At 44.9% G+C, this 26,779-nt stretch overlaps 1 protein-coding gene across 1 annotated transcript in view; it reads left to right on the plus strand.

Annotated features, from left to right (window-relative positions):
- The window catches only part of STAG1 (stromal antigen 1), a 2,074,316-nt gene that overhangs the window by 760,560 nt on the left and 1,286,977 nt on the right, over positions 1–26,779 (plus strand). Inside the window, 2 exon segments of the mRNA XM_033958034.1 lie at positions 2,965–3,063; positions 16,103–16,182. Of these exon segments, the coding sequence (XP_033813925.1) occupies positions 2,965–3,063; positions 16,103–16,182 (179 nt within the window).

The following is a 26,779-nucleotide window of genomic DNA, read 5'->3' on the forward strand; positions in this document are numbered from 1 at the left end:
AGCTCCACACTTGCAGAGATGGCATGGTATACAAACCTAAGGTTTAGTTTAGTTTAGTTTAGTCATGCTTGTTGAAGTCATTTTTGTGGAAACTGAAAATCCCGAGCTTCTGTGGTCTAATATCCAAGTTTTTAATTCTTCTTCTAGTTCCGGCCATTTTGCAATTCCATGTCGCAGATTGTGTTTACTACACAAAGCTTGTTGTAGGTCCTCTTCCTGTCTTCTCCAAGTTCTTATCTTTTTAGTTGCTTCTAGCATCTGGCTCACCTGCCAGTCCTTCCCTTTCTTTCCTGCTGTGGGTTTTTCTTTCCGACTTCATCCCCTTGGCCCAGAATCCTTTTCCCTTTCACTCCCTCCTTCCAATTTGAGCCGGGAACACTAGCGATCGCACGGTCCCCGCAGCCACTACCTGCCTGCCCAATCGATCCTAGTGTTTAGCCAGCTCTCTCCCTTCTCCTCACCTTAGTTTATAGGTTTTCTTTTTCGGCGACCTGCACGCTTTCCCAAAGTGCCGCGCACGCGCGGCTGCTCAGTGTTCAGTCTTCTGCTCTGCTGCAACTTCCTCTTTCCGGTTGCGTCAGAGCAGAAGATCGAAACTGAGCAGCAGCGGGTGCGCGGCTCTCTGATAGCGTGCGGGTCGCCGAAAAAGAAAATCTACAAACTAAGGTGAGGAGAAGGGAGAGAGCTGGCTAAACACTAGAATCGATTGGGCAGGCGGGTGTGAGCTGCGGGGACCGCGCGATCCTTCATGCCTCACTGCGGGGACAAGACCATTCACCGCCCCGCGGGCGGTGAATGGCCTTGTCCCCGTCGTTGCAGCGACTGCTAGTTTTCTTCCCCGTTTTCGGCGGGTGACCCGCGGCTAAAATGCGGTGGCCGCGGGTAAAACCGCCACCGTGTCAATCTCTAATTCCCACTCTCATGCTGGGCTTGCACAATCTTCAGACATCCACCCCTGGCAGCGGAAGTGATGTTCACTCTCTCCCACCATGCTCGCACAATCCCCTGACTCCCTTCCCCTCCCCACCCCTCCATAGGAGGGGCCTTAAGGAACCTGGGCAAATAAGAGAGATCCACCACTTTTTAAGAAGTGGGCCTGAAAGCCAGAGTGTAGGGAATAAGGTAAGAAATAACGTAGGGAAAGGCAGGGGTCGGTGGGAGCAGGGTAGATTTGGGGGATTGTGCAAGCGTGGCAGGAGAGAGTGGGAATCTCTCCCACTGCCAGGGGTGGGTGTCTGGAGGTTGTGCGAGCTCGACAGGAGAAAGTGGGCACCTCTCCTGCCGATCTTTGATCTGGGATTTTTTAAATTATTATTATTATTTTAATTTGCGTGTGTGTTTGGAAGGGGTGTCTGAACTGTCAAACCTTACTTTCCTGTCAGTGCCTGAGACAATCAGCACTCAGGCACTGATCAGAATGTAAGATTATGACTGCTCAGACCTCTTGGCAAATTTTGGCCACAAATGTGGCACAACGTGATTAGGGAATCACTTGGTGATAATCATTTTAATATTAATGACCACGTTGTACTACATTTGCATGGCAGTTTTGGAGACTGCTAGAAAACTCGGATATGTCCACAGTAAGCCATTTTGATAATCTGCCACTAGAATACATGCATGCTAAACCAGCTGGAACCGTTTTAGAGACCACATTAAAGGCAACTTTAAGTTTTGAGAATCTGGCTCTAAGTGGTTTTAAGGCCTTAATGCATGTTAAAGGAATTAAGTGTATGCTAAAAGCCCATTCTATACCTGTTGTCTTTCAGAATTTAACATGTGTTAAGGCCAAGGTGAATGTAAATCCAGCTTTTTCTCAGACCCCACACTTGCCATTTTGCTTTTCAGCCCAACAGCAGTGGCTTTGTTTCTCTCTATTCCCCTCCATAGCTAATCTTGTACTGCAAGATGAGGAGTGAATTGCTGTACAGCAGTTCACTTCTTCCTCCTTTGCTTAGATGCTATTTTGTATGTGAACTGCAATCCTGTTGTTCACATAAATAAACAAGTCTAAGGGCTAGATTCACTAAGCAAACCGATCGATTTACGACCCCTTTGCAACCTGATTGCCCTCTGACCCGATTCACTAACCTCTGTCCCGATCATCCTCCGATCTGCGCATGCAAATGACGGGGAACGGCATTGAAATGTAGGCAGGCAGCAATTCACTAACAAAAACCCTGCAACAGCAACTGGGCTGGTCGATCACAAACAAACGACTGCTGTGGACCAGTCATTCACTGCTTTCTGACTGCCATTTCCTGCTCTCTGCCTGCTGTCTACCCTGACTTTCCAGCTCTCTGCCCCCGACTCTCCTGCTCTTTGCCGCAATTTTCTCCTGCCGGCCTGCTCTGCCCCGAATCTCTTCTCCTGCTCCCTGCCCATTTATTTCTGCCGGCCTGCTCTGCATCCGACTCTCCTGCTCTCTGCCCCAAACACTGCCCTGGCCTTCCCCCGCAGTGTGAGCCCATGGTTTTAATCCACAGGTTAAAACCAAGGTCTCGCTGGACTAAAGTAAAAAAAAATCATTGCTCTTCAACGCATGCGCAGACCATCTACAGATCGTCTGCACATGCATAGGGATCGCTACAGAGCGATCCGGGCGCTCAGTTGGGGGCGTGATTCCGATTGCCCTCATTTGCATGAGGGCGATTAATGAATCAACCCCACGGACATGGATTGGATCTGATCCCTCATGGATCGGATCAGATCCGTGCCCTTAGTCTGCACAGGAGGAGGAAGTGACATGCTGCACAGCAGTTTGCTTTCTCCTCTTCTTGACACATAAGCTTAGTTCTGGATAGGAAGAGAGAAGAGCAGAGCCGCTGCTGCCCATGTCTGTGCTGAATTCTGCCCAGATGGGGTATTCTGAATTCTGCCAGGAGTAATATATGTGTATAATATGTTTCTAACAATAGTTTACTATGCAATTGGCTAATTTTAGCTTGTTTTCCTTTTGTTCAGCAAGGCGAAGTGAGATTGAAGTGTCTGAAAGCATTGCAGAGCCTATACACAAATAGAGAGCTGTTTCCTAAACTGGAGCTGTTTACCAACAGATTCAAGGTAAAATTAAATGTGCTAACACAGTAACAGAAGTGGGACTATATGACATTTATCTGCTGCCATTTTCTATGTTAGCATGCTCTATTTTGAATTTTTTTTGAGGTCTGTAACAGTTTTTCCAGTGCAATAGGGTTGCAGAAGGAATCTACTCTGGATTTTTCACTCTGCCTCTGGTGTACTTCACTATGCAGTTTAGCACCCTCTACCATTTTTTCCTTCTGCATGCATGGTTGCACTTGTGTCTGTTCTGCCCTCTCCACTTTCTTAGTTTTTAATTCAATGTAATTTCATCCTCTTTTCGGGGAGTTTAGTGTTTGGAGCAATTTTGAAGCTCTGCCTGCTTGAATATTCACAGACTCTAGTCTGTAGCTGACAGGCCGATCCCACTGGATACCTGTTAGCCAGCCTGCATAGTTTTTTTCCGGAGCTCAGAGCCATCCCTGAAGTGGTCTCACCTCCTTTTAAGTAGGGGTTGAATACAGGCTGTTGGGTGCCTTTAGGAGGCTCAGTGGTATCTCGCAGGATGACGGCTGTGTCATCACGCCTCTGCTGGTCTGCAGAAGTGGAGGTGTAGTTTGATATGGGAGTCTTACTGGCAACCCGAAGATCAGATTTATGAAGCATTCCCAGCATTGTGGCAGTAAGTTTAATCACTGAAGAAAACAAAAACTGTGGATACAGATGTTCTGGAGATAATTTATTAAACACTGACATATAAAAAACCATGAAAATTCAATTAAAAAAGTACAATGATAAAAAATACGGTGATAAAAATCCAACTGGACCCTACACAGTCCGTGTTTCGGCGAACACGCCTTCCTCAGGGGTCCTAAAAGGAAGAGTTGCGAGTACTTTGCAAGATGAGCAAAACACCCGAGCAAACTGTAACTCACAAACCAAGCGTTGACTCAATTTGTAAGCCCCCCTGCTCTCCTGAGGCCACCGGCACTGCTCTCTCCCTTCGTAACTGAAAGCGCCTCCTCCTCCCACTGACTGGCTATGTCCTTACCCATGCACTGGTGCTGAAAGTGCCTGCCACTGGTTCTCTGCTGGGCTGCTGTAGGGCCTTTAGCATCTGTGCATGCTCAAGGCCTTTTAGCTCTCACCCTCTCCGAGATTCTAATGAGATTCACGAGCACTTTGGATTACGAGCATGCTTCTAGAATGCATTATGCTCGCAAACCAAAGTACCACTGTAGTTTTATAATTATATCAAAAATTACTGATTTGGTTACACTATTAGAAATACATAGTTTACCTCACAATAATTTCATAATTAATTATCTCCAGTTTAATAGGTTAATACAGACTTTAAGCCAAGCCTTGATGGTGTTGTGTTTTTACAAGGGTGCAATTGTGGCTCTCCTTGGCTGGAGGACTTTTTGCAACCTGCTACTGTTTCTGCTGGCTCTGCAGCAGCGTTTTATGCATACATAGGAGACATGTTTGCCTACTATCAACTATTTAGAAATAATAATAATTACGCCTATTGTGAAAAATTCTAAGGAATCGTTAATGTGTGAAAATAATTATAGACCAATAGCTAGTATTCCATTGTTTGAAAAAAATAATGGAGAGTTTGGTAAATGTTGAATTAGTAAAATACTTGGATAAATTTAACATCTTACATGATTATCAATCAGGATTCCACTCAGGATATAGTGCAGAGACAGTAATAGCATCATTAATAAATCAGCTTACTATTCTATTTAGCACTGGCACTAGTGCCCTGATCCTGCAGTTGGATGTGAGCAGCACTTTTAATGGATTTAATGGATCATGATCTACTCTTAAGCTGCTTGGACTCAATTGGGATCAGAGGTAATGTAAAAAATTGGCTTAGTGGGTTCCTGAAACAGAACATATGAAGTTTTCACTGAAGACAAATATTCTTTTTCCTTGAAGAACTCATGTGGAGTTCCGCAGGGTTCTCTTTTATCTCCAACACTATTTAATATCTATTTAGTTTACTTGGTGTATTTATTTCAAAGTTTAAATATGATGTTTTATATATACGCAGATATTACTATTTTGTTCCCCTGTAAGGCTATTTCGAATGAATTGATTACTCAAATCTCTAACGTTTTGGAAAGGGTAGAATTGTGGATGCTCAGTTCAGACTAAAGCTTAATTCTGAAAAAACTAAGGGCTCCTTTTACAAAGGTGTGTTAGGGCTTTAACATGCGGAATAGCGCACGCTGAATTGCCACGCACGCTAGACCTTAATGCCAGCATTGAGCTGGCGTTAGTTCTAGAAGCGTAGCGTGCGGTAATTTCCAGTGTGCGCTAAAAACACTAGCGCACCTTAGTTAAATGAGCCCTAAGTTTTTTTTGGCTAGGCCTAACGATAAAATTCAGGAAACAACTATTCAATTGAAGGGTCAAAGTTTTGAGATAGTGCCAAATTGGAAAATTTTTGGAATAATTCTGGATCGTAGTTTAACTTTTAAGAAGCATATGGATTAATTAATTTAAAAAAGCTATGCAATTTTGTGGAAATTGAGGACCATTAAGAAGTATTTTGATCTAGGAAAATGATCCAATGGGAAACAAGATGGCGGCGTCGTGAAAGCATTCAGTGCCAGAGTTCTATCTTACCTTGTTTAGCCTCATCTGTTTTCTCTGGAAAACATCTTTTTCGGAGATTATGCTCCATAGCAAGCGCAAGGGTGCTCTCCGGGCGGACGTCTCTTCGCCAAGGCAAACGCAGATAGACCGGTATCTGAAAAGCTCACCAGCCATTATGGGGGGAATCCCTGCTGTTGCTCCGCTGGAAAGAGACATCAGAGCCTTGAGGCTTGAAATATCTTTGTCCCCCCCGGCAGCTCGCTCACCGCCTAACCTGGCACAGGACAGCAAGGAACGTGAGATGACCGAAGTCCAGATGAGTCCGATGCCGTCACACGGAGAGGAGAACCACGCTGTCTAGGATGCCAAATCAACAGCCTATTAAGGAGCGGAGGGATCTGACTCCTCAGCAGTGACTTTAGAAGATATATGGAAAGTGCTCCAGAGACTCAAAGCTGCTTCTACCAAATCAGCGAACGATATCTCTAAGGTAGTAAGTAAACTGGATGATTTATCTACATCTGTTCAGAATATTCAACTAGAAACTAACTCTAAGTTTGAACAAGTAAATAAAGAAATCTCTCTGTTACAAAATTCCTCAGCAAATATGGTTAAGGACAGAGCTGTTCTTCAACGAAAAATTGAACAATTAGAAAATTATACCAGAAGGCTCAACTTGAGAGTATTAAATTTTCCTAAGTTAGCTCTGACTACACCTATTGATACATTTAAAAGATTATCTTATGGATATACTCAAGTTTTCTCATGATTCCACCAATAAATAGAATTTACTTTCTACCATGGAAACCAGATAATCCTCAAGATAAACAATCTGATAAAATACAAGAGTTGGATTTGAACGATTTAACTGGATTACTTGAAACCTCCCAGGAAGATATCCAATATCGTGATACATTGATTGTTTCACTAATTTTTGAACAAGACTTAAATGTTATAATTAAATTTTATTTTCGGTTCTCTCAAACTTTGTTCCTGGGAGAGAAATTATGGATTTTCCCTGATGTGACAAAATCCACTCAGGAATAGAGAAAATTATTCCTGAGTATGAGGGAGGAGACAAAAAATTAGGAGCTACCTTCTTACTAAGTTATCCATGTAAATGTTTAATTAAATATACAGGAATGAAGTACATTTTTTTTGTTCCCGAACAGCTCCGTAGTTTTCTGGATACAAAGAAGTTAACTCAATTATGAATAGAGCTGCATTAGAATTTAGACCGGATTAATTCACGTTATGCCTTTTACTTTTAATATGTAATTAAATATTGAGTGAGATCTCCTTATCTCTTTAATTTTCTTGTTTCTTATGGGTAATCAATAGTGGTCTAAGGAAGAGTTTGATGAATATTCTTAAAACTTATTTATTACATATTGGGGAAAAATTATTTAATTAAGTTGGGGTGAATTGCACCCTACTTCCTTCTAATTTCTGTTCCAGCATAAATATGTAATTATTCTTATTTTCACTTTATACTTCTCTGAATTTCTGTAACAAGAGGATTCTTGTGTTTTTGTTTTAAAATGCATTAATAAAAAAATTTAAAAAATAAAAGTATTTTGATCTAGAGTCCTTTCAGTTGCTGGTCCATTGTACTGTCCATTACTGGTCTATTGTACTGTCAACTCTGGATTATTGTAATATTGTTTATTTGGGGCTATTCTATTAAGGCTTTGATTAGTTCAGAATGTAGCAGTTCGTTTAATCTTTGGTCTTAAGAAGTATGATCATATTAGTTCTTTTTATGCTAGATTGCATTGGCTGCCTTTTGAGGCCAGAGTATTTTTTAAGTTTGGGTGTGTCTGTTATAAGGCTCTTTTTGGTTTATTACCTTCCTATTTGGTATCTTATCTGAAACTGTTTAATTCATTAAAATGTACCAGAAATTCAGGTATGTTCCTCTTCCCTACCCCAAGGGCATATCACAATAATACTTTTTTGGACAGGACATTGGAATTTTAGGCGGGGAAGTTGAACTCCTGGATGAGTCCGCTGATTGTTCAAGCCTATTCTTATCTTACATTTAGGAAATTATTGAAAACTCTCCTATTTGATAAACAAGAATGTTGATATTTAAGAAGGTATTTTTATTAGGCTCTGTATTTTAAATGTACTTTTTATCTGATGCTGTGTTTAATGGATGTAGTAGTTATAATAGTTGTGTTTTTTTGAAATTGTATTTTTTAACTGAAATGTTTCAGTTCTTCTGTTGTGAACCACCTAGAACTATCAACTTGTCCATCATGTCTGTTCTCTCTCTAGATACCAGTAGTTTGGGGTCTGGATTTGTATAGAAATTAAAAGCACTTCTTGAAGGTTGAGAGCCGCAGACCCGCCTATCTGTTCTGTTCATAAGCTACTTGAGCAACCATGCTTCATTGAGGTCACTACTCTGAACAAACGGGAGGGGGGGGAATAAAATGGGTTTCCAATTAGCTACCCTCCCAATTTCTAAAATTATCATCCCTCAGGAAGAACACAGTGCTGAAAACAGAATATTAGTTTTGAGTTCTACATAGAGCTTAATTTCCCAACACCATGTGCATAAGACCAGTTGTATAGCTACTTGCGCCTGTCTTAAATATAATATGAAACATTGTGGCCTGGGCATACTTTTTGATACTGTGCACAAATAAAAAAATAATACATTATTTATTGGGTAAACTGAATCAGCCAGTTTGGCTTCACCCAAACTGGGTTGCTAGATTTGGTTGGTTGCTAGATTTCAGGGCTGTGAGAAAAGGAGCTAAATTGTTTATTAAGGAAGTCGAGTATTAACCTTAAAGTGCCTTCAGAAGTGGACTCATAAGGAACATACAGGTCTTTTACGTTTCGGAAGACATTTGTGAAGATTTGTTATCCTTGCCATCTTAAGTGCAAAATTTGGTAGGTTGGTATTTATTTTCTTAATTTATATTCTGCCCATATACTAGTGGATCACAATAAAACATCCATAAAAATGTTAAACATGCAATTGCAAAATACAACACACGTACAATAAAATTAATTAAATAGCTGTTCCACATTATACGTGTACTCCCAAAGGATATGCTAATTGAAACAAATGGTTCTTCAACACCCTCTTTAATTGGGTTATTGTTGTAGCAAGATACAAATATCCTGGCAGACTATTCAATAAATGTAGCCCTGTAATACAACGTGCAGCTATCCTAGTCTCTATATACTGCACTTTCCCTAAATTTACAAATACCAAATATTTTGCATCCATTGAACGCAGAATATGTGCCTGTTTGTGCTTCTTCAAAACTTGTGAAAAATACCAGGGAGCTGTCCCATTTATAGCTTAGTATAAGAGTCAACACTTTGAACAAAATGTTGTTGGGTACCAGCAGGTAATGGAGTTATTTCAGTATTGGAGTTATATGTGTTTACCTAGAGCAGGGGTCTCAAAGTCCCTCCTTGAAGGCCGCAATCCAGTCAGGTTTTCAGGATTTCCCCAATGAATATGCATGAGATTTATGTGCATGCACTGCTTTCAATGCATATTCATTGGGGAAATCCTGAAAACGCGACTGGATTGCGGCCCTCAAGGAGGGACTTTGAAATCCCTGACCTAGAGGTTCCAGTAATCAAATATGCTACAGCATTTTGGACAGCCTGCAATGCCTTACAGCATGCAGTGGCAATCCCTAGGTACAATGCATTACAAAAGTCCAATTCACTGAGCACTAAGCACTAAAATCATAATCTGCCAGCACTGGTTTCAATTTACTCAACAATTTGAGCTGGTAAAATAATGAATGTACTGCCTGTCCTATCTGCTCTTGCATATATACCGTAATCCTGAATTTAATATAACTCCCAAGCTCTTTACTTAGAATCCAGACACCCCAATCCCAACTTCCTTTGGCACCTCCCAACATAAGTTCTGTTTTCTCCGCAACTGATTACCTCCCAGCCATCTCTCAATCTTCTCCAAACAGAACTCTAATTGTTGGATACATTGTCCCCATTGACCCTGCACAGGGGTAAAAAACCCTGCATAACATCTACATAAAGCTGACAGGCCACTCTCAAATCCCTAAACTACTTCCCCACTAGGGCCATGTAAATATTAAACAAAAGAGCTGATGGTGCTCACCTTTGTGGCAGGGCTGGATTAAAGGATAGGCCCAGTAGGCACGTGCCTAGGGCCCGAAATTGTGAGGGGAGCCAACTTATCGTCACCTTTCCAATTTTTTTTTTTTTAAACGGCCATGGCAGCAAGATAAGGCCCCCCTCCGTTGACAGCAAGACCGGGCCCCACCCCAGCATCAACATCAAGATCAGCCACAACACCTGCAAGCTCGTGCTGAGCCCAAAGCTTCCCCTCTGACACAGCTTCCTGTTTCTGTCTGGGTAGTTCACATCAGAGGGAAGCTTTGGGCTGAGCACCGCTTGCAGGTGCTCTGGCTGATTTTGCTGCCTGCTGGCTGTATGAGCATTCTTCGCCATGTCTATCGGATGGAGTGGGAGCCTCCGCAGCAGGTAAGTGCCGTGGGAGGGGTGGCTCCGGGATGCGTGAAGAGGGAGTTCTGGGGTGTGTTTGCTGCAGGTGATGGGCGCAGTGGAGAAGGAAAAAGTGTAGTAGCTGGTGGCATGAAGGGTACCACAAACTGCTGCCCCTCTGAGGAGACCGTAGAGGGGGTGCAGGGCCTGGACGCAATGGGGAAGAAGGAGCTGGACAGGAGTGCTGGCTGCAAGCAGCCCGAGGAGCTGAGGGGGAGAAGCGGAGGATTAGAGGTCGGAAACCCTTGGAGGAACAGGGGAAGGTGGTGGTGGGGAGGGTTACAGACTGCAAACCCTCCAAGGAATAATGTGAGTAAGTGGTGACCCTTGCAAAGGTGAGGGGAAGGGAGGGAGATGGGCCTGGGGTGGCAGCTCGGAGCGGGAGAGAGAGAGAAAGGGGAAGTGGGGAGAAGGGAGAGAGAAAAGAGGGCAGACGGATATCAGTTGAGAGGGGAGAGCAGATGCTGAATGGAAGTGGAGAAAGAGAACACATACTGGATGGAAGGAAGGGATAAAGAAAAAGGGCATATGCTGGATAGAGGGAAGAAGAGAGTTAGTGAGATAGTGGAGGGGTGAAGGAAAGGGGTGACAATCTGTGGGTAGGAACAGTGAAAAGAGAGAAACTGAGGACTGAATAGTAAGAAATAATTTAATTTAGACAGAAGCAGAAAATAGAGAAGAGAGATGCCAGAGCATGGGGAGAAAGGGGAAAGGAGACACAAATATCAGATCTGAGTGGAGAAAATGAGAAGAGAGAGGGAGATGGAAGGAGAGAGATGCCAGACCATGAGTGGAACAGAGGGAATAAGATGAATGCTAGACCAATGGGGCAGGGGGAGGGCAGAAGGAGAAATGGAAAGATAGAAGGGGGTTGGCAGACAGTTTCTGGAAGGGGCAGACAGTAGATGGAAGGAAGAAAATGACAAGTTGAGGAAAGCAGAAACTGGGAGACAAAGGTTGTTAGGTGCCATCAACTCGTGCTCGAGTCCTAGTCCAATGTTAGATGAATATTGCAGCAGAGCAAAGAACACCAAAACCCCCTATACTTTTGCTTTATCGACTACAGCAAAGCTTTTGACTGTGTGGATTACAATAAACTATGGAGAACTCTAGTGCAAATGGGAATACCCAAACACATAATTCAGCTGATAGCCTATATGAAAATCAAGATGGCAAAGGTAGAAAAAAAAATTCTATTTTTTAATTTATTTGTGTTAGGATAAAGTACTATTGTGACTGTGTTGATAAATGTTTATAAACAGAAAATGGAAATACGGTGACCATTTTATTGGACTAATTTTAATACATTTTTTACTAACTTTTAGAGGCCAAATTCTTCTTCCTCAGGTCAGGACAGGATATTGAAACAGCAGTATACTTTACTGACCTAAGGAAAGAGGGTTTGACCTCTGAAAGCTAATTTAAAAATGTATTAGTCCAATAAAATGATATTTCTTATTTTCCATTTTTTGTTTTATTTGTTAATTTGTAAAGTGATTTGTTATTTCTCTTTTTTTCAAATCTTTATACAGTATTTTGTTTGGTATTGGGGAATATGCACCAATGTCTCTTTACCCCCTAATCCAGGGGTGCCCAATAGGTTGATCGCAATCGACTGGTAGATCACCAAGGCAAAGTAGGTCGATCGCGGAGCCCATCCCGGGCTCCGTGATAGACTCACTTTGTCTTGGCGATCTACCGTGCCGATCAGCCTTCCTCTCCCTGAAGTCAATTCTGCCATCGAAGAGGAAGTTCTGGCCAGCCAATCACTGCCTGGCTGGGCTGGAACTTCCTCTCCGACGGCAGAATTGACGTCGGGGAGAGGAAGGCTGATCGGCCCGACGCAGGGAAGCAGGGAGAGCTTGGGGCGGCGGCTTTGGGACCTGTTATTGGATGGCGGCGGCGGCTTGGGGGCCTGTTCCCTAATGGTAGCGGCAGTGGCTTGGGGGATGGCAGGGAGAAAGAAAGAAAGAGGGCAGGCAGGGAGACAGAAGGAAAGAAGAGAAACAGAAAAAAAGAAAGAGGGCATGAAGAGAGAAAAAAAGAAAAGAAGGCAGAGAGAAAGAAAGGGTAGGGAGAGAGGAAGAAAAAGTTGGGGGAGGGAATGAGGTCTGGAGGAGAGGAAGCATATAGGCTGAAAGAAGGGAAGAAAAATTGGATGCACAGTCAGAAGAAGAAAGTGCAACCAGAGACTCCTGAAATCACCAGACAACAAAGGTAGGAAAAATTATTTTATTTTAAATTTAGTGATCAAAATGTGTCTGAATTTATATCTGCTGTCTATATTATACACTATGGTCCCCTTTTACTAAACCGCAATAGCGGTTTTTAGCGCAGGGAGCCTATGAGCTTCAAGAGCAGCGCTGGGCATTCAGCACAGCTCCCTGCACTAAAAACTGCTATCGTGGTTTAGTAAAAAGGGACGGGGTATTTGTCTATTTTTATATGGTTGTTACTGAGGTGACAGTGCATAGAGTCATCTGCTTTGACCTCTTTGAAAAAATCCCGGAATAGGAATGATAATTAACATTTTCTATGCGTACAGTGTGCTTTGTGAGTTTTTTTTTTAATTTTATTGTTGGTAGATCATTTTGACTTGGTCATATTAAAAGTAGCTCGCAAGCCCAAAAAGCGTGGGCACCCCTGCCCTAAACTGTACTGTTCCTTCGGTTTGTAGCACAAGCCAGCATGCTGAATGCTCTGCACTGCTCTGATGGTCATAGAATTCCTATGATCCTCAGAACAGCACAGAACATTCAGCCCATCAGCCAGCGCTAAAAACCTCTTCCATGCTTTTGTTAAAAGGGGGGGGGGGTAGTTTGTGATTACTTATTCCATACTGAGTGAGGATGATTCTGTGTCCTGTGTGTATGAAAAACATGGTTTTCTGTTAGCACTGACCAGCCTTGTTTGGCAAAATGCATCAGGCATGATTCCTGGGAGCACCTTGAATAAACCTGATTTGAATCTCCTTATTCTCTGCCATTCTTCTTTTGCTCCACATTGGATTCTTTGGTGGACCGCTTGCCTTGTTGTTTTGTTACAAATTAACATAAATAGAGAGGAACGTATCAGAGGAGTTACAGATTTGGTTGTTTAAACATGCATATGGGTTAAAGTTGGACGACAGAGTGAGGCAGTTGAGAGGAGTTGCAAACTTGGTTATTAATATAGACTTGTTTTGGATAGTATTTCTGCTTTACAATGCATTTGAACACTTTTATATACATATGGAAAGGGTTCTGAGTTAAAGTCTTGGGCAAGTAGGTGGGAAGAAAAGGAAGGGGGGATTTGTTCAGAGATATTTGGGGCTTGAATAGAACTAAAACTGTACACTGGCACTGGTATGGTAATTGTTGTTGTTCACCGGGGCCACAGAGGAAAGCCTAACAACAGTGAAGGTGACGTTGGACATGATTTACTTTCAGATTGACAAACTAAAAAGCGACAAATCCCCTGGACCGGATGGAATTCACCCGAGAGTATTAAAGGAACTTAAGGAGGAAATTGGCAAACTATTACAAACAGTAGCTAACATGTCAATTAGAACTGGACAAATACCAGAAGACTGGAGGATAGCAAATGTCATCCCAATTTTCAAAAAAGGATCAAGAGGGGATCCAGGAAACTACCGACCTGTGAACCTCACATCGGTTCCAATAATTGAAACACTAATCAAAGAGAACATTGTACAACACTTGGAAGACCACAATCTAATAAGGGATAGTCAACACGGCTTCAGGAAAGGGAAATCATGTTTGACAAATTTACTACAATTCTTTGAGAAAGTGAACAAACAAATGGATAGTGGAGAACCAGTGGATATAATTTACTTGGACTTTCAGAAAGCGTTTGACAAAGTTCCTCATGCAAGGCTTATGAAGAAACTACTAAGCCATGGAATAGGAGGAGAAGTACACAGATGGATCGGCAAATGGCTTGAAAACAGAAGGCAAAGGGTTAGCATAAATGGGAAATTCTCGGACTGGGAGAAAGTGACTAGCGGCGTGCCCCAGGGCTCGGTTCTTGGGCCTATCTTGTTCAATATTTTTATAAACGACCTGGAAGAGGAAACAACATGCAATATAATAAAGTTTGCAAATGATACAAAACTATGTTGGGCGGTTGGCTCTCTAAGGGACTGCGAGGACCTCCAGAAAGATCTGAACCAGCTGGAAACGTGGGCGATAAAGTGACAGATGAACTTTAACATAAACAAATGTAAGGTGATTCATCTAGGAAAGAAAAACAAGGAACATGAGTACAGGATGTTGGGGGTGAAGTTAGCAAAATGCGAACAGAAAAGGGATTTGGGGGTACTGATTGACAGTACCCTAAAACCATTGGCACAATGTGTGGCATCGGCGAAGAAAGCAAACAGGATGTTGGGCATAATTAAGAAGGGGATTACGAGTAGAACGGAAGAGGTCATAATGCCACTTTATAGAACAATGGTCCGACCGCACTTAGAATACTGTGTCCAACACTGGTCTCCATATCTTAAAAAGGATATAACTCTGCTGGAAAAAGTGCAGAGGCGAGCCACAAAACTTATCAAAGGAATGGAAAATTTGAGCTACAAAGATCGACTCAGGAAGCTAGGGCTGTTTACCCTTGAGAAGAGAAGACTGAGAGGGGATTTGATAGAGACTTTTAAAATATTAAAAGGACTTGATAAAATAGACCAAGAAGAAGCATTACTGAAATATTCTGATGTGACACGGACAAGAGGACATAGACTGAAACTGAGTGGCAGCAGGTTTAGGACAAATGTCAGGAAATTCTGTTTCACACAGCGCGTGGTGAGTGCTTTGAATGCACTCCCGGAGGAGGTTGTGGAGGAGACTACTGTTCTGGGATTCAAACGCAAGTTGGATGCACACCTTCTTGCATATCATATTGAGGGATACTGTAAATCTGGGTCTCCAAAAAGGAGTACCTAAATGAGCCGCCGCGTGTGCGGATCGCCGGACTAGATGGACCTCTGTCTGATCCGGTGAGGGCGTTTCTTATGTTCTTATGTTTTGAATTTTATGATAAAAGAAAAAAAGAAATACAAGTGAAAATAAAGAAGTAAATAATACAGGTAAATAAATGGGGGCAGGGCAGGGCTAAAGGCCCAGTGTACTTGTGTGCCTAAGGGCCCTCGAATAATTAATCCTGCCCTGCTTTGTGGTACTCTTATGAGCACCGGATAAACTGGAGACATCATATCTCCAACCTTAACTTGTATTTTGTCTTATTTGACAAGAATGTTAAATGATCCACTCATAAGCACTTTGCAAAGCAAGCTTAAACAATCTTCTCAACAACAAATATTCACAGAAGCAAATGCAGAGGAAATACCCAATGCCAGAAAACAATTAATATTCCTTTCATTCATCCCACAGTATAACTCATCTACTTTTGACACCAATAACCACTCCATAATATGCTTTCCCCGAAACCCAAACCAAAATAAATCCAACCCACCTTCTAAAACTCTAGGTTGAGATCCCACTGCTGGGGTGTTTGGTTGTGGTAGGGGAATGTGGCACGGTGGTTGGAGCTACAGCCTCAGCACCCTGGGGTTGTTGGTTCAAACCCCGCGCTGCTCCTTGTGACCCTGGGCAAGTTACTCAGTCCTCCATAGCCCCAGGTATATTAGATAGATTGTGAGCCCACCAGGACAGATAGGGAAAATGCTTGAGTACCTGATTGTAAAACCGCTTAGATAACCTTGATAGGTGATATATAAACCCTTCTCTGCAGTTGGGTTGGGGTTAGGTATGGGTGGGTTTGGATATTAGTGGTAGGAGTGGGGATTGATGGAAAGGTTATGGTTATTAAGTTTATAAAATGGTTCTTATATATTGATGTTTGTCTATATTTTTCTTGCATATAATAATAATAGTTTAAATGTAGAATGGTATTTTAGTCAAATTCTACTGAAATTCCTTTGCAGGATCGCATTGTATCAATGACACTGGATAAAGAATATGATGTTGCTGTGGAAGCTATCCGATTGGTTACACTAATACTTCAGTGAGTATTTTTTCCTTCTACCCATTATAAATCATTTAAGGAATATGGTCTAGCTCCTTGTGATCTATATTGGGGTTTGGGTTACTAGATGTGGCACTTTCATTTTGGTGGGGGATGAAGTTTTGTATATTACTAATAAGACTTTATATCACTTTAACAAGAAGTATGATCTTAACATCTGTAACTGAGACTTCAAGGCCTTGATGATCATAGTTACATAATAAATGACGGCAGATAAAGACCTGAATGGTCCTTATCCCAGGACAAGCAGGCAGGTAGTCTCACATATGGGTGACGTCATCGACGGAGCCTGGATGCAAACGCCTCACAAGCAGACTTGCTTGAAGAAACTTGAAGTTTCGAGTCGCCTGCACACTGCATGCACGAGTGCCTTCCCGCCCAGCGTAGGACGGCACTCCTAAACCTCCAGCAGAGTCTCTTAAGCTTCCACTTCATAAGCTTTTGAATTTCTAAGCATACCATCTCAACTGGATGGCGGCTTGTATCTCATTCTGCTATGCCCAGGCTGGATTACCCCTTCACAGTAAAGTCACAGGCCATAAAGTCAGAGCTATGGCAGCTTCAGTAGGTTTCCTCAGATCTACACCTTTTGAGGAAATTTGTAGAGCTGCTACTTGGTCCTCAGTTCATACCTTCACTTCTTACTATTGTCTGGATACTTTTTCCAGACGGGATGGACAGTTTGGCCAAACAGTATTACAAAATTTATTTTCCTAAATTGCCAGCACTCCCACCATCCCAAACTGGTTAGCTTGGAGGTCAAGATATAATTACCCGAAGTGGTTCAAAACACTCTATACTAAACTAATCCTTAATACCACTTCCAGACAGGATGTATCCAATATGTATTTTAGTATTCGTTCAGGAAAAAGGCCTCAGAATAGGAGCATACGTACAGTCCTATCACAGACTGAAACTTCAACGTAGCAGCTCCTTGCTCTAATCATTGGCCAAAAAAACTGAAAATTTCTTTAATTCACTTAAATTATTTTTAATTATTTTTAAATAAATATATGTACTTTTTAAAAATATTTTAAATATTTTCTTCAAACTATTCAAAATCTTATGGATACACCTCTCTGATGGTTTGGGAGAGAGTATTTCATAACTGGATGTTAGATACTTATCTCAGCGTTGTCATTGCTGGTTCATATATAGCCTGTTCACTGCCAATATGTTGCCGACGTGGCCAGCGTTTCGTGGACATAACATTCGGTCCACTGCTTCAGGGCCAAAGGCAGAAGCATTAAGGCATCTAGAATATACATTCAAATATTACCATAAGAGTATTATCATTCATACTTTCCTTCTAATCAAAATTAATCAAACTTACTTTTCCATTAATCGTTGCCAAAGACTCACAAACAGAGGAAATATGGCACCGGCAGTACTCTTTATACTTGTGCTTCAGCGTGCTGACTAGGCAATGTACCGGGACGTTCTGACATCATCAAACCCGACATTAACCCTTAACGGGGAGACTTAAAACCCGAAGAAAACTTGCTGTTAATATTTTAATTAATAAAAATGTTGCCATTCAAGATTTTTGTTCAAACCGCCAGGTTCAAGGGATCCCAGACGGTTGATCCATCGCTGTTCATGCTGAGCCAAGTATCGTTTAAAATCACCCCCTCGTTTATTCTGACGAACAACTTCAATGATGATTGCTTTAAGGGAGAAAAAATCATGATCTTTCTCTATGCAGTGTTTAGCTAGTGGCGCCCCCATTACTTTATTTTTAATGTTACTTTTATGTTCTGTTAATCAAATGTATATTCTAGATGCCTTAATGCTTCTGCCTTTGGCCCTGAAGCAGTGGACCGAATGTTATGTCCACGAAACGCTGGCCACGTCGGCAACATATTGGCAGTGAACAGGCTATATATGAACCAGCAATGACAACGCTGAGATAAGTATCTAACATCCAGTTGTCAAATACTCTCTCCCAAACCATCAGAGAGGTGTATCCATAAGATTTTGAATAGTTTGAAGAAAATATTTAAAATATTTAAAAAAAGTACATATATTTATTTAAAAATAATTAAAAATAATTTAAGTGAATTAAAGAAATTTTCAGGTTTTTTGGCCAATGATTAGAGCAAGGAGCTGCTACGTTGAAGTCTGTGATAGGACTGTACGTATGCTCCTATTCTGAGGCCTTTTTCCTGAACGAATACTAAAATACATATTGGATACATCCTGTCTGGAAGTGGTATTAAGGATTAGTTTAGTATAGCTTGGAGGTCACCCATATGTGAGACTACCTGCCTGCTTGTCCTGGGATAAAGCACAGTTACTTACCGTAACAGGTGTTATCCAGAGACAGCAGGCAGCTATTCTTACAACCCACCCACCTCCCCTGGTTGGCTTCTCTGTTAGCTATCTGAACTGAGGAGACGCGCCCTATGCTGGGCGGGAAGGCACTCGCGCATGCGCAGTGCGGGCGACTCGAAACTTCGAGTTTCTTCAAGCAAGTCTGCTTGTGAGGCGTCCGCATCCGGGATCCGTCGATGACATCACCCATATGTGAGAATAGCTGCCTGCTGTCCCTGGATAACACCTGTTACGGTAAGTAACTGTGCTTTATCCCAGGACAAGCAGGCAGGTATTCTCACTAGTGGGTGACGTCATCCAACGGAGCCCCGATGCGGACATCTCACAAGCATACTTGCTTGTAGAAACTTTTAGAAGTTTCGAGTTGCCCACACCGCGCATGCGCGAGTGCCTTCCCGTCCGATGCACCGGGCGTGTCTCCTCAGTTCTTTCTCTTCCGCAGAGCTGAGAAGTTTGCCTTTGAAACTCTCTGCGTGAAGTTCCTTTTTGTGTCTTCTGTGCCCGCGGGTTTGGGTTTTTTGTGCTCATTCCTGTTGGCTCACATTGCATTTTGTTGTTTAAAAAAAAAAAAAAAAATTTGTTCGATCGTTCGACCTTGCGGCGGAGCTTTTTCGGCCTATGTCCCGGCCTGTTACCGGTTTTAAAAAGTGTGTCAAGTGCTAGCGCGTGATTTCGTTGACGGACCCGCATCGGCGCTGTCTTCAGTGTCTTGGGCCTCAACACCTTCCGAAATTGTGCCGGCCTTGCTCCACACTTACAGCACGTGCGTTTAAGCGTCGCTGTATTTTGTGGGAGTCGCTGTTTAGCATGGAGGCGTCCCCGGTGCTGCTCTCTTCACAGAGCGCCACGCCTTCGACTTCTGATTCTACATCTTCGGTCTTGAGTCTGCTCAAGCCTGCCTCATTCGTGCCGGCTTCGACTCCGACACCTGCTGCGGTGCCTTCCGCTGTCTCCTCCGGTCAGGTAGCGCAACCTCCCATTCCTCCAGTGGTGCTTAAGGTGCCCAAGGCCTCCAAGTCCAAGCCCCCTGGCGGCTGAGTGACCGATGTCCGTGCGGGAGGTCCCATTGCTGATGCGGATCCCTCTTTGCCGGCGTTGTTCCATGCCCTGTTTGAGAAGCGATTTGTCGAGCTCTTTACCAAAATTGGGCTGACGCTTCTCTCTCAGATCCAGCCTGGGCACGTGGAAGCCTCCCGTGAGGTCGAGCCGCCTCCGGTACCTCCTTGGCGCACACTCTCGCTGCTGGGAGCAGAGTCTCGGCGAGTGTCTGGTCTGGCTTCGGGGCATGTCTCGCAAGGAGCAGAGTCTTTGCCCATGCCACCTTTGGAACCGATACCCTCAATGCATGGCTTGCCTGGCCCGGACCCTTCCTCCTCGATGCCGGGCCTCGAACCTTGGGGAGCGCCTCGGGGGGGCCTCATCTCAGCCTCTGATGCTTCGATCCACAGCCTCCAGTCTCATCTACTCGGTGTCTGGGCGTCACTCGCCTCGTCGCTCGAGGCCTGCTTCTCGACACAGTTCCGGTCGTCAATCGAGGCATTCCTCGAGGCACTCGTCGAGGCATTCATCGAGACACGCCTCGCCTCGTCAGAAGCATCCTTTCAGGGAGTTTTCCCCGGAATACTCGCCCCCTCCTCCTATGCCGGAACTCGAGGACTGCGGGGGTTCGTTCTCTCCGTGCCGGTCCTCGGCATCGGCAGACAAGGCCTCCTCATCTTCTTCGAGCCCGCCTCGAGGCCCGGCCCTGCGGACCAGTTGTCATTCTCGTCCTTCCTGAGGCAGATGGCGGTGGATCTGGATATCACCCTGGATTCGGATTCCAAATTCTCGAAGGAGTATCTGGAGACGATGCATCTTCCTCAACCTCCTGCCGAGTCTCTTCGCCTGCCTCTGCATAAGCTTCTGGACCAGACTTTCACGAGATGCTTCGAGACCCCATACTCCATCCCGGCGGTTTCGGGGAAGTTGGATGCTCGATACCGCACGGTGCACCATAAGGGCTTCGACGGGGCCCAGCTCTCGCACCAGTCCCTCTTGGTGGAATCCTCTCTGAAGCGGTCTCATCCCTCCCAGGTCTATGCTTCCACTCCTCCTGGCCGGGAGGGCAAAACCATGGACAGATTTGGCAGGCGCATCTACCAGAACTCGATGATGGCCTCTCGAGTCCTGAACTACAGCTTTCATTTTGCAACCTACTTTGAGTTTTTTCTATCCATTCTTCAAAAGTTTCTACCCTATCTGGACTCTCAGGCTCGCTTCGAGTACTCAGAGGTGCTGGTGTCTTTGTCCCAACTCCGCCTGCAAATGATGCAATCGTCTTATGACGCCTTTGAGCTCTCGGCCAGGTACCTCCTCCTCCCATTCCACCAGTGGTTCTCAAAGTGCCGAAGGCTTCCAAGCAAAAGCACTCGACCACGAAGGAGCGCGAAGACCATTCAGGAGGTCCCACTTTAGGTGCGGCTCCCTCCTTGTCGGCTTCGTTGCGGTCCCTTTTGGAGGCTCAGTTTGTCGAGCTCATGACCACCATGGGACCCAAGTTGATCGCCATGATCCAGAGCGACCAGCCGGTTCCGCCTCCGCCTCCGGGGGGCGGACCGCCCCCTCCTCCTCCTCTTCGCCGTTCGCTCTCGCTTCTCGGCGAGGAGGAGCGGCGATTGGCGGCCGTTCCTCGAGGCGGGCCTCTTTTAGTGACATGCCCCCTTTAGAGCCCGTTACGCCTTCGGACGAAGAGGTATGGAATCCCTCTTCGGGTAATCAAAGTCTTGGGCATCGCAAAACACAGGAAGAGTTCTTCTGCATTCCTTATCAGGCCTGGACTGCGTCTCGGGAGGCGTCAAATCTCCCACCTCTACGCTCTACTGCCTCGAGTCCCATATACTCATTGGAGGCTTCTGGGGACCATTCTAAACATCGCCGCTCTAGATCCCCTTCCAGGCACCGGGAGGGGCATCGGTCCAGGCATTCTTCGAGGCACTCCTCTCGACACTCTACAGTCTCGCCGCAGAAGAAGCTGCCTCATATGGGGTATTCCTCGTCGGATGTGTCTCCTCCTCCGGGACCGGAGTTCGAGGATCCCTGTGGCTCGTATTCGCCCTGTCGATCGCAGGTCTCTGTGGATCCCGAGGCCTCGACTTCGTCCAGTCCGTCTCGAAGGCCTGTGTTGGCGGAACAGTTATCCTTTTCGTCTTTCCTCCGGCAGATGGCGGATGACCTGGACATTACCTTGGACTCCGGTTCTCGGTACTCCAAGGAATACCTCAACACCATGCATTTGCTTCATCCTCCTGCCGAGTCTCTTCGTCTGCCTCTGCACAAGCTCCTCGACCAAACGTTCATGAGGTGTTTTGAAACGCCATACTCTATTCCTGCTGTTCCTGGCAAGTTGGATGCCCAGTACCGCACAGTTCATCACAAGGGATTCGAGGGCTTTCAACTCTCTCATCAATCCCTGCTGGTCGAATCCTCCCTCAAGAGGTCTCATCCATCCCAGGTGTATGCCTCGGTGCCTCCGGGCCGCGAGGGCAGGACCATGGATAAGTTTGGGAGGCGCATATACCAGAACTCGATGATGGCTTCCAGAGTTCTCAATTCTACTTTTCATTTTGCCACTTATTTGGAGTTCTTCCTGCCTGTGCTTCGGAAGTTTACACCCTACATCGAGTCTCAGGCTCGCTTCGAATTTGAGGAAGTGGTTGCCTCGCTGTCCCAGCTTCGCCTACAGTTGATGCAATCCTCCTACGATGCCTTCGAGCTTTCGGCACGAGCTGCCGCCTGTTCTGTGGCTATGCGTCGATTGGCTTGGCTTCGGACAATTGACATGGACCCGAACCTCCAGGACAGACTTGCCAACGTTCTTTGTGCAGGGGCGGATTTATTTGACGAATCCATCGAGACTGTGACGAAGAAACTGACCACGAGAAATCCTTTCAGTCCATTCTTCGACCCAAGCCTAAGCCGACGCAGTCTCGACCTTCTCGACCGCCTTTGATCTATCAACGGCGTTATACACCAAGGCAGGCTCCGCCTGCGAGACAACCAGCGAAGAGACAGCCTCCACAGAAGGCTCAACAAAAGCTTCAGCCTTCTACTGTCCCCAAGGCTCCTCAGCCTTTTTGACTCTCTCTTCGAGAGCATAACCAACCTCAATCTGCCTCTCCCTGTTTTTCCCATCGTGGGTCGCCTCCATCATTTTTATCATCGATGGGCGGCTATTACCACCGACCTCTGGGTCCTTACCATCATCAGGGAAGGGTACTCTCTTCAGTTCCATCGGGTCCCCCCGGACCGCCCTCCAAGAGAGTATCCTTCCCACTTGACTCAGACCGCCCTTCTTCTTCAGGAAGCTCAGGCTTTGCTCCGGCTTCGAGCCGTCGAGCCGGTCCCTGCTGACCAACACAACCGGGGGTTTTACTCCCGATACTTCCTTGTTCCGAAGAAGACAGGCGATCTGCGTCCAATTCTGGACCTCAGGATCCTCAACAAGTTCCTGGTAAAGGAGAGATTTTGCATGCTGACCCTTGCTTCTCTCTACCCCTTCCTCGAGCGAAACGACTGGTTATGCTCTCTGAATCTAAAGGAGGCCTACACTCACATTCCCATTCATCCGGCCTCTCGCAGATTCCTCAGATTTCGGGTGGGACATCTACATCTGCAGTATCGAGTGCTTCCATTCGGCCTGTCCTCATCTCCCAGAGTCTTCACGAAGTGTCTGGTGGTAATGGCCGCTGCACTCCGGAACCAGGGTCTTCAAGTTTTTCCCTATCACGACAACTGGCTCATCAAGGCTACCTCGGCTCAAGGGGTCATCTTGGCGACCCTAACCACTATCTGGTACCTGCAGAGTTTGGGCTTCGAGATCAACTTTCCCAAATCTCATCTGCAGCCTACCCGGTCTCTCCCCTTCATCGGGGCGGTTCTGGATACCATACAACTCAGAGCATTACTTCCACCTCAGTGCATGGTGGCTCTTCTTCGTCTCTGCCAGTCTGTATCTTCTTGCCCGTCCATCTCAGCGAGACACATGATGGTTCTCCTGGGCACATGGCCTCTACAGTTCATGTGACGCCGTTTGCCAGACTTCACCTCAGGATTCTGGCTTCTCAATGGACACAGGTGTTGGATCCTTTGACTCGACACATCATTGTCACCCCTGCTCTTCAGCAGTCTCTACTTTGGTGGATGACCTCTTCGAATCTCTCCAGAGGTTTGCTGTTTCACACTCCTCCCCACCAGAAGGTTCTCACAACTGATTCCTCGACCTATGCATGGGGAGCTCATCTGGATGGGCTTCGTACTCAGGGATTCTGGACCAATGCGGACCGACTCCATCAAATCAATCTTCTGGAGCTCAGAGCCATCTTCAATGCTCTTCAGGCTTTCCAACATCTGCTTCATGACATGGTGGTCCTCATTCGCATGGACAATCAGGTCACCATGTATTATGTCAACAAGCAGGGGGGCACGGGCTCGGCCTCCCTCTGTCAGGAAGCTCTCAGAGTCTGGGATTGGGCGGTTCGTCACAACGCCTTCCTCAAAGCTGTCTACATTCAGGGGAAGGACAATGTCTTGGCAGACAACTTAAGTCGTCTCCTCCAGCCTCACGAATGGACACTCCACTCCAGGCCCCTTCATCAGATCTTTTCTCAGTGGGGGATGCCTCAGATAGACCTCTTTGCGTCTCTCCACAACTTCAAACTGCCTCAATTTTGCTCCAGGATCTACACTCCTCATCGTCTCGAGGCAGATGCCTTTCTGCTGGATTGGGGGAATCGTTTTTTGTATGCGTTTCCTCCATTTCCACTCATTCAAAAGACTCTGGTCAAGCTGAAATCCGACCATGCCACAATGATTCTGATAGCTCCTCGGTGGCCCAGACAGCCTTGGTACTCCCTTCTACTTCAACTCAGCATCAGGGAGCCATTCCTTCTTCCAGTGTTTCCTTCACTGCTTACTCAGCATCAGGGATCTCTACTTCATCCCAACCTGCAGTCTCTCCACCTGACAGCTTGGTTCCTCTCAACGTGACCCTCACCAATTTTCCCAAGCGGTGAGGGATGTGTTGGAGGCTTCCCGGAAGCCTGCTACTCGACAATGCTACTCCCAAAAATGGACTAGATTTTCTTCCTGGTGTGTTTCTAATCGTAAGGAGCCTCAGCGAGCCTCCCTATCGTTTGTATTTGACTATCTTCTACACCTGGCCTCAAGTCTACATCTATACGAGTCCACCTGAGTGCTATTGCGGCTTTCCATCAGCCTCTCCAAGGGAAACCTCTATCTGCTCATCCTGTGGTTTCCAGATTTATGAAGGGACTTTTCCATGTCAATCCTCCTCTCAAACCTCCTCCAGTGGTTTGGGATCTCAACGTTGTCCTTTCTCAACTTATGAAACCTCCCTTTGAGCCTCTCAACAAGGCTCTGCTGAAGTTTCTCACTTGGAAAGTGGTTTTTCTGGTTGCCCTCACTTCTGCCCGCAGAGTCAGTGAGCTTCAGGCCTTGGTGGCGGATCCACCTTTCACAGTATTCCATCATGACAAGGTGGTCCTCCGCACTCATCCAAAATTCCTGCCTAAAGTGGTCTCTGAATTTCATCTCAACCAATCCATAATTCTTCCTGTGTTTTTTCCAAAGCCTCATTCTCATCCTGGAGAATCAGCTCTTCACACTCTGGACTGTAAGCGTGCTTTGGCTTTCTACCTGGATCACACCAAATCACACAGAACTGCTCCTCAACTTTTCGTCTCCTTTGATCCGAACAAGTTGGGACGCCCTGTTTCGAAGCGTACCATCTCCAACTGGATGGCGGCTTGCATCTCTTTCTGCTATGCCCAGGCTGGATTACCACTTCTCTGTAAAGTCACAGCCCATAGGGTCAGAGCAATGGCGGCCTCTGTAGCCTTCCTCAGATCAACACCGATTGAGGAAATTTGTAAGGCTGCCACTTGGTCCTTGGTTCATACATTCACCTCTCATTATTGTCTGGATACTTTCTCCAGACGGGATGGACAGTTTGGCCAAACAGTATTACAAAATTTATTCTCCTAAGTTGCATACTCTCCCACCATCCCATTGAGGTTAGCTTGGAGGTCACCCACTAGTGAGAATACCTGCCTGCTTGTCCTGGGATAAAGCAATGTTACTTACCGTAACAGTTGTTATCCAGGGACAGCAGGCAGCTATTCTCACTTCCCAACCACCTCCCCTGGTTTGGCTTCTCTGCTAGCTACCTGAACTGAGGAGACACGCCCGGACCATCGGGCGGGAAGGCACTGGCGCATGCGCGGTGCGGGCATCTCAAAACTTCTGAGTTTCTGCAAGCAAGTATGCTTGTGAGATGTCCGTATCGGGGCTCTGTCGGATGACATCACACACTAGTGAGAATAGCTGCCTGCTGTCCCTGGATAACAACTGTTACGGTAAGTAACATTGCTTTACGGTAAGTAACATTGCTATCTAGTCTGCCCATTAGTGATACTTATTTTAAAAAATACATGATTTGATTAACGTCTCTTCTTTGATACTTCTGGGCTGTAGATTGTAAAGTCTGGTATTGTCCTAGGTTCCAAACATTAATAGCAACCAAATAATTGATAAGTTTGTTGAAGAAACTACTTTTTTGTTCAAATATTTTATTAATATTTTGAAAGAAACAAAAATAAACAAGGACATAGGGAACAATATAAAAATTGTGAAAAAAAAACATCAAAATGAATGCATTATTTAAACCCAAAAATCTTAGCGATACCAAACAGTCTCGTCAGGAAGAAACACACTATCCCACAATCATGAATCTCCCACTAATCCTATTAATCTTTCTAATAAATGGTAGCATCAAAAATGTTAACTCACTCTACCCACAACTACAATCAATCTACTACCCCGACCTATCAGACACGCACATCATTAACCCACAGGTAGACACAATAAATCACATTAATGTTATCTCAAATAAAAAAAGACACCAACGAACCTTTAAAAAAAGAACAAGGGAAGTAAAACCCATCAGAACCATCACCTGCACCAAAATTATCACAACCACATCTATTCCCTGTGCATATCTTAATACAAGATCTGTCCGGAATAAGGCCTTCCTAATTAAAGATTGGATCATAAGCAAGCAAATAGCCTGCCTCTTCCTAACCGAAACATGGCTGTTGTCTAAAGATGATCCAATAATAATTGATCTCCTACCTGACAATTTTAAAATCCTTACACTAAACCACACAGATTAAAAAAGGTGGAGGAT

This window comes from Geotrypetes seraphini, chromosome 9 (assembly GCF_902459505.1).
Source record: "Geotrypetes seraphini chromosome 9, aGeoSer1.1, whole genome shotgun sequence".
NCBI lineage: Eukaryota > Metazoa > Chordata > Amphibia > Gymnophiona > Dermophiidae > Geotrypetes > Geotrypetes seraphini.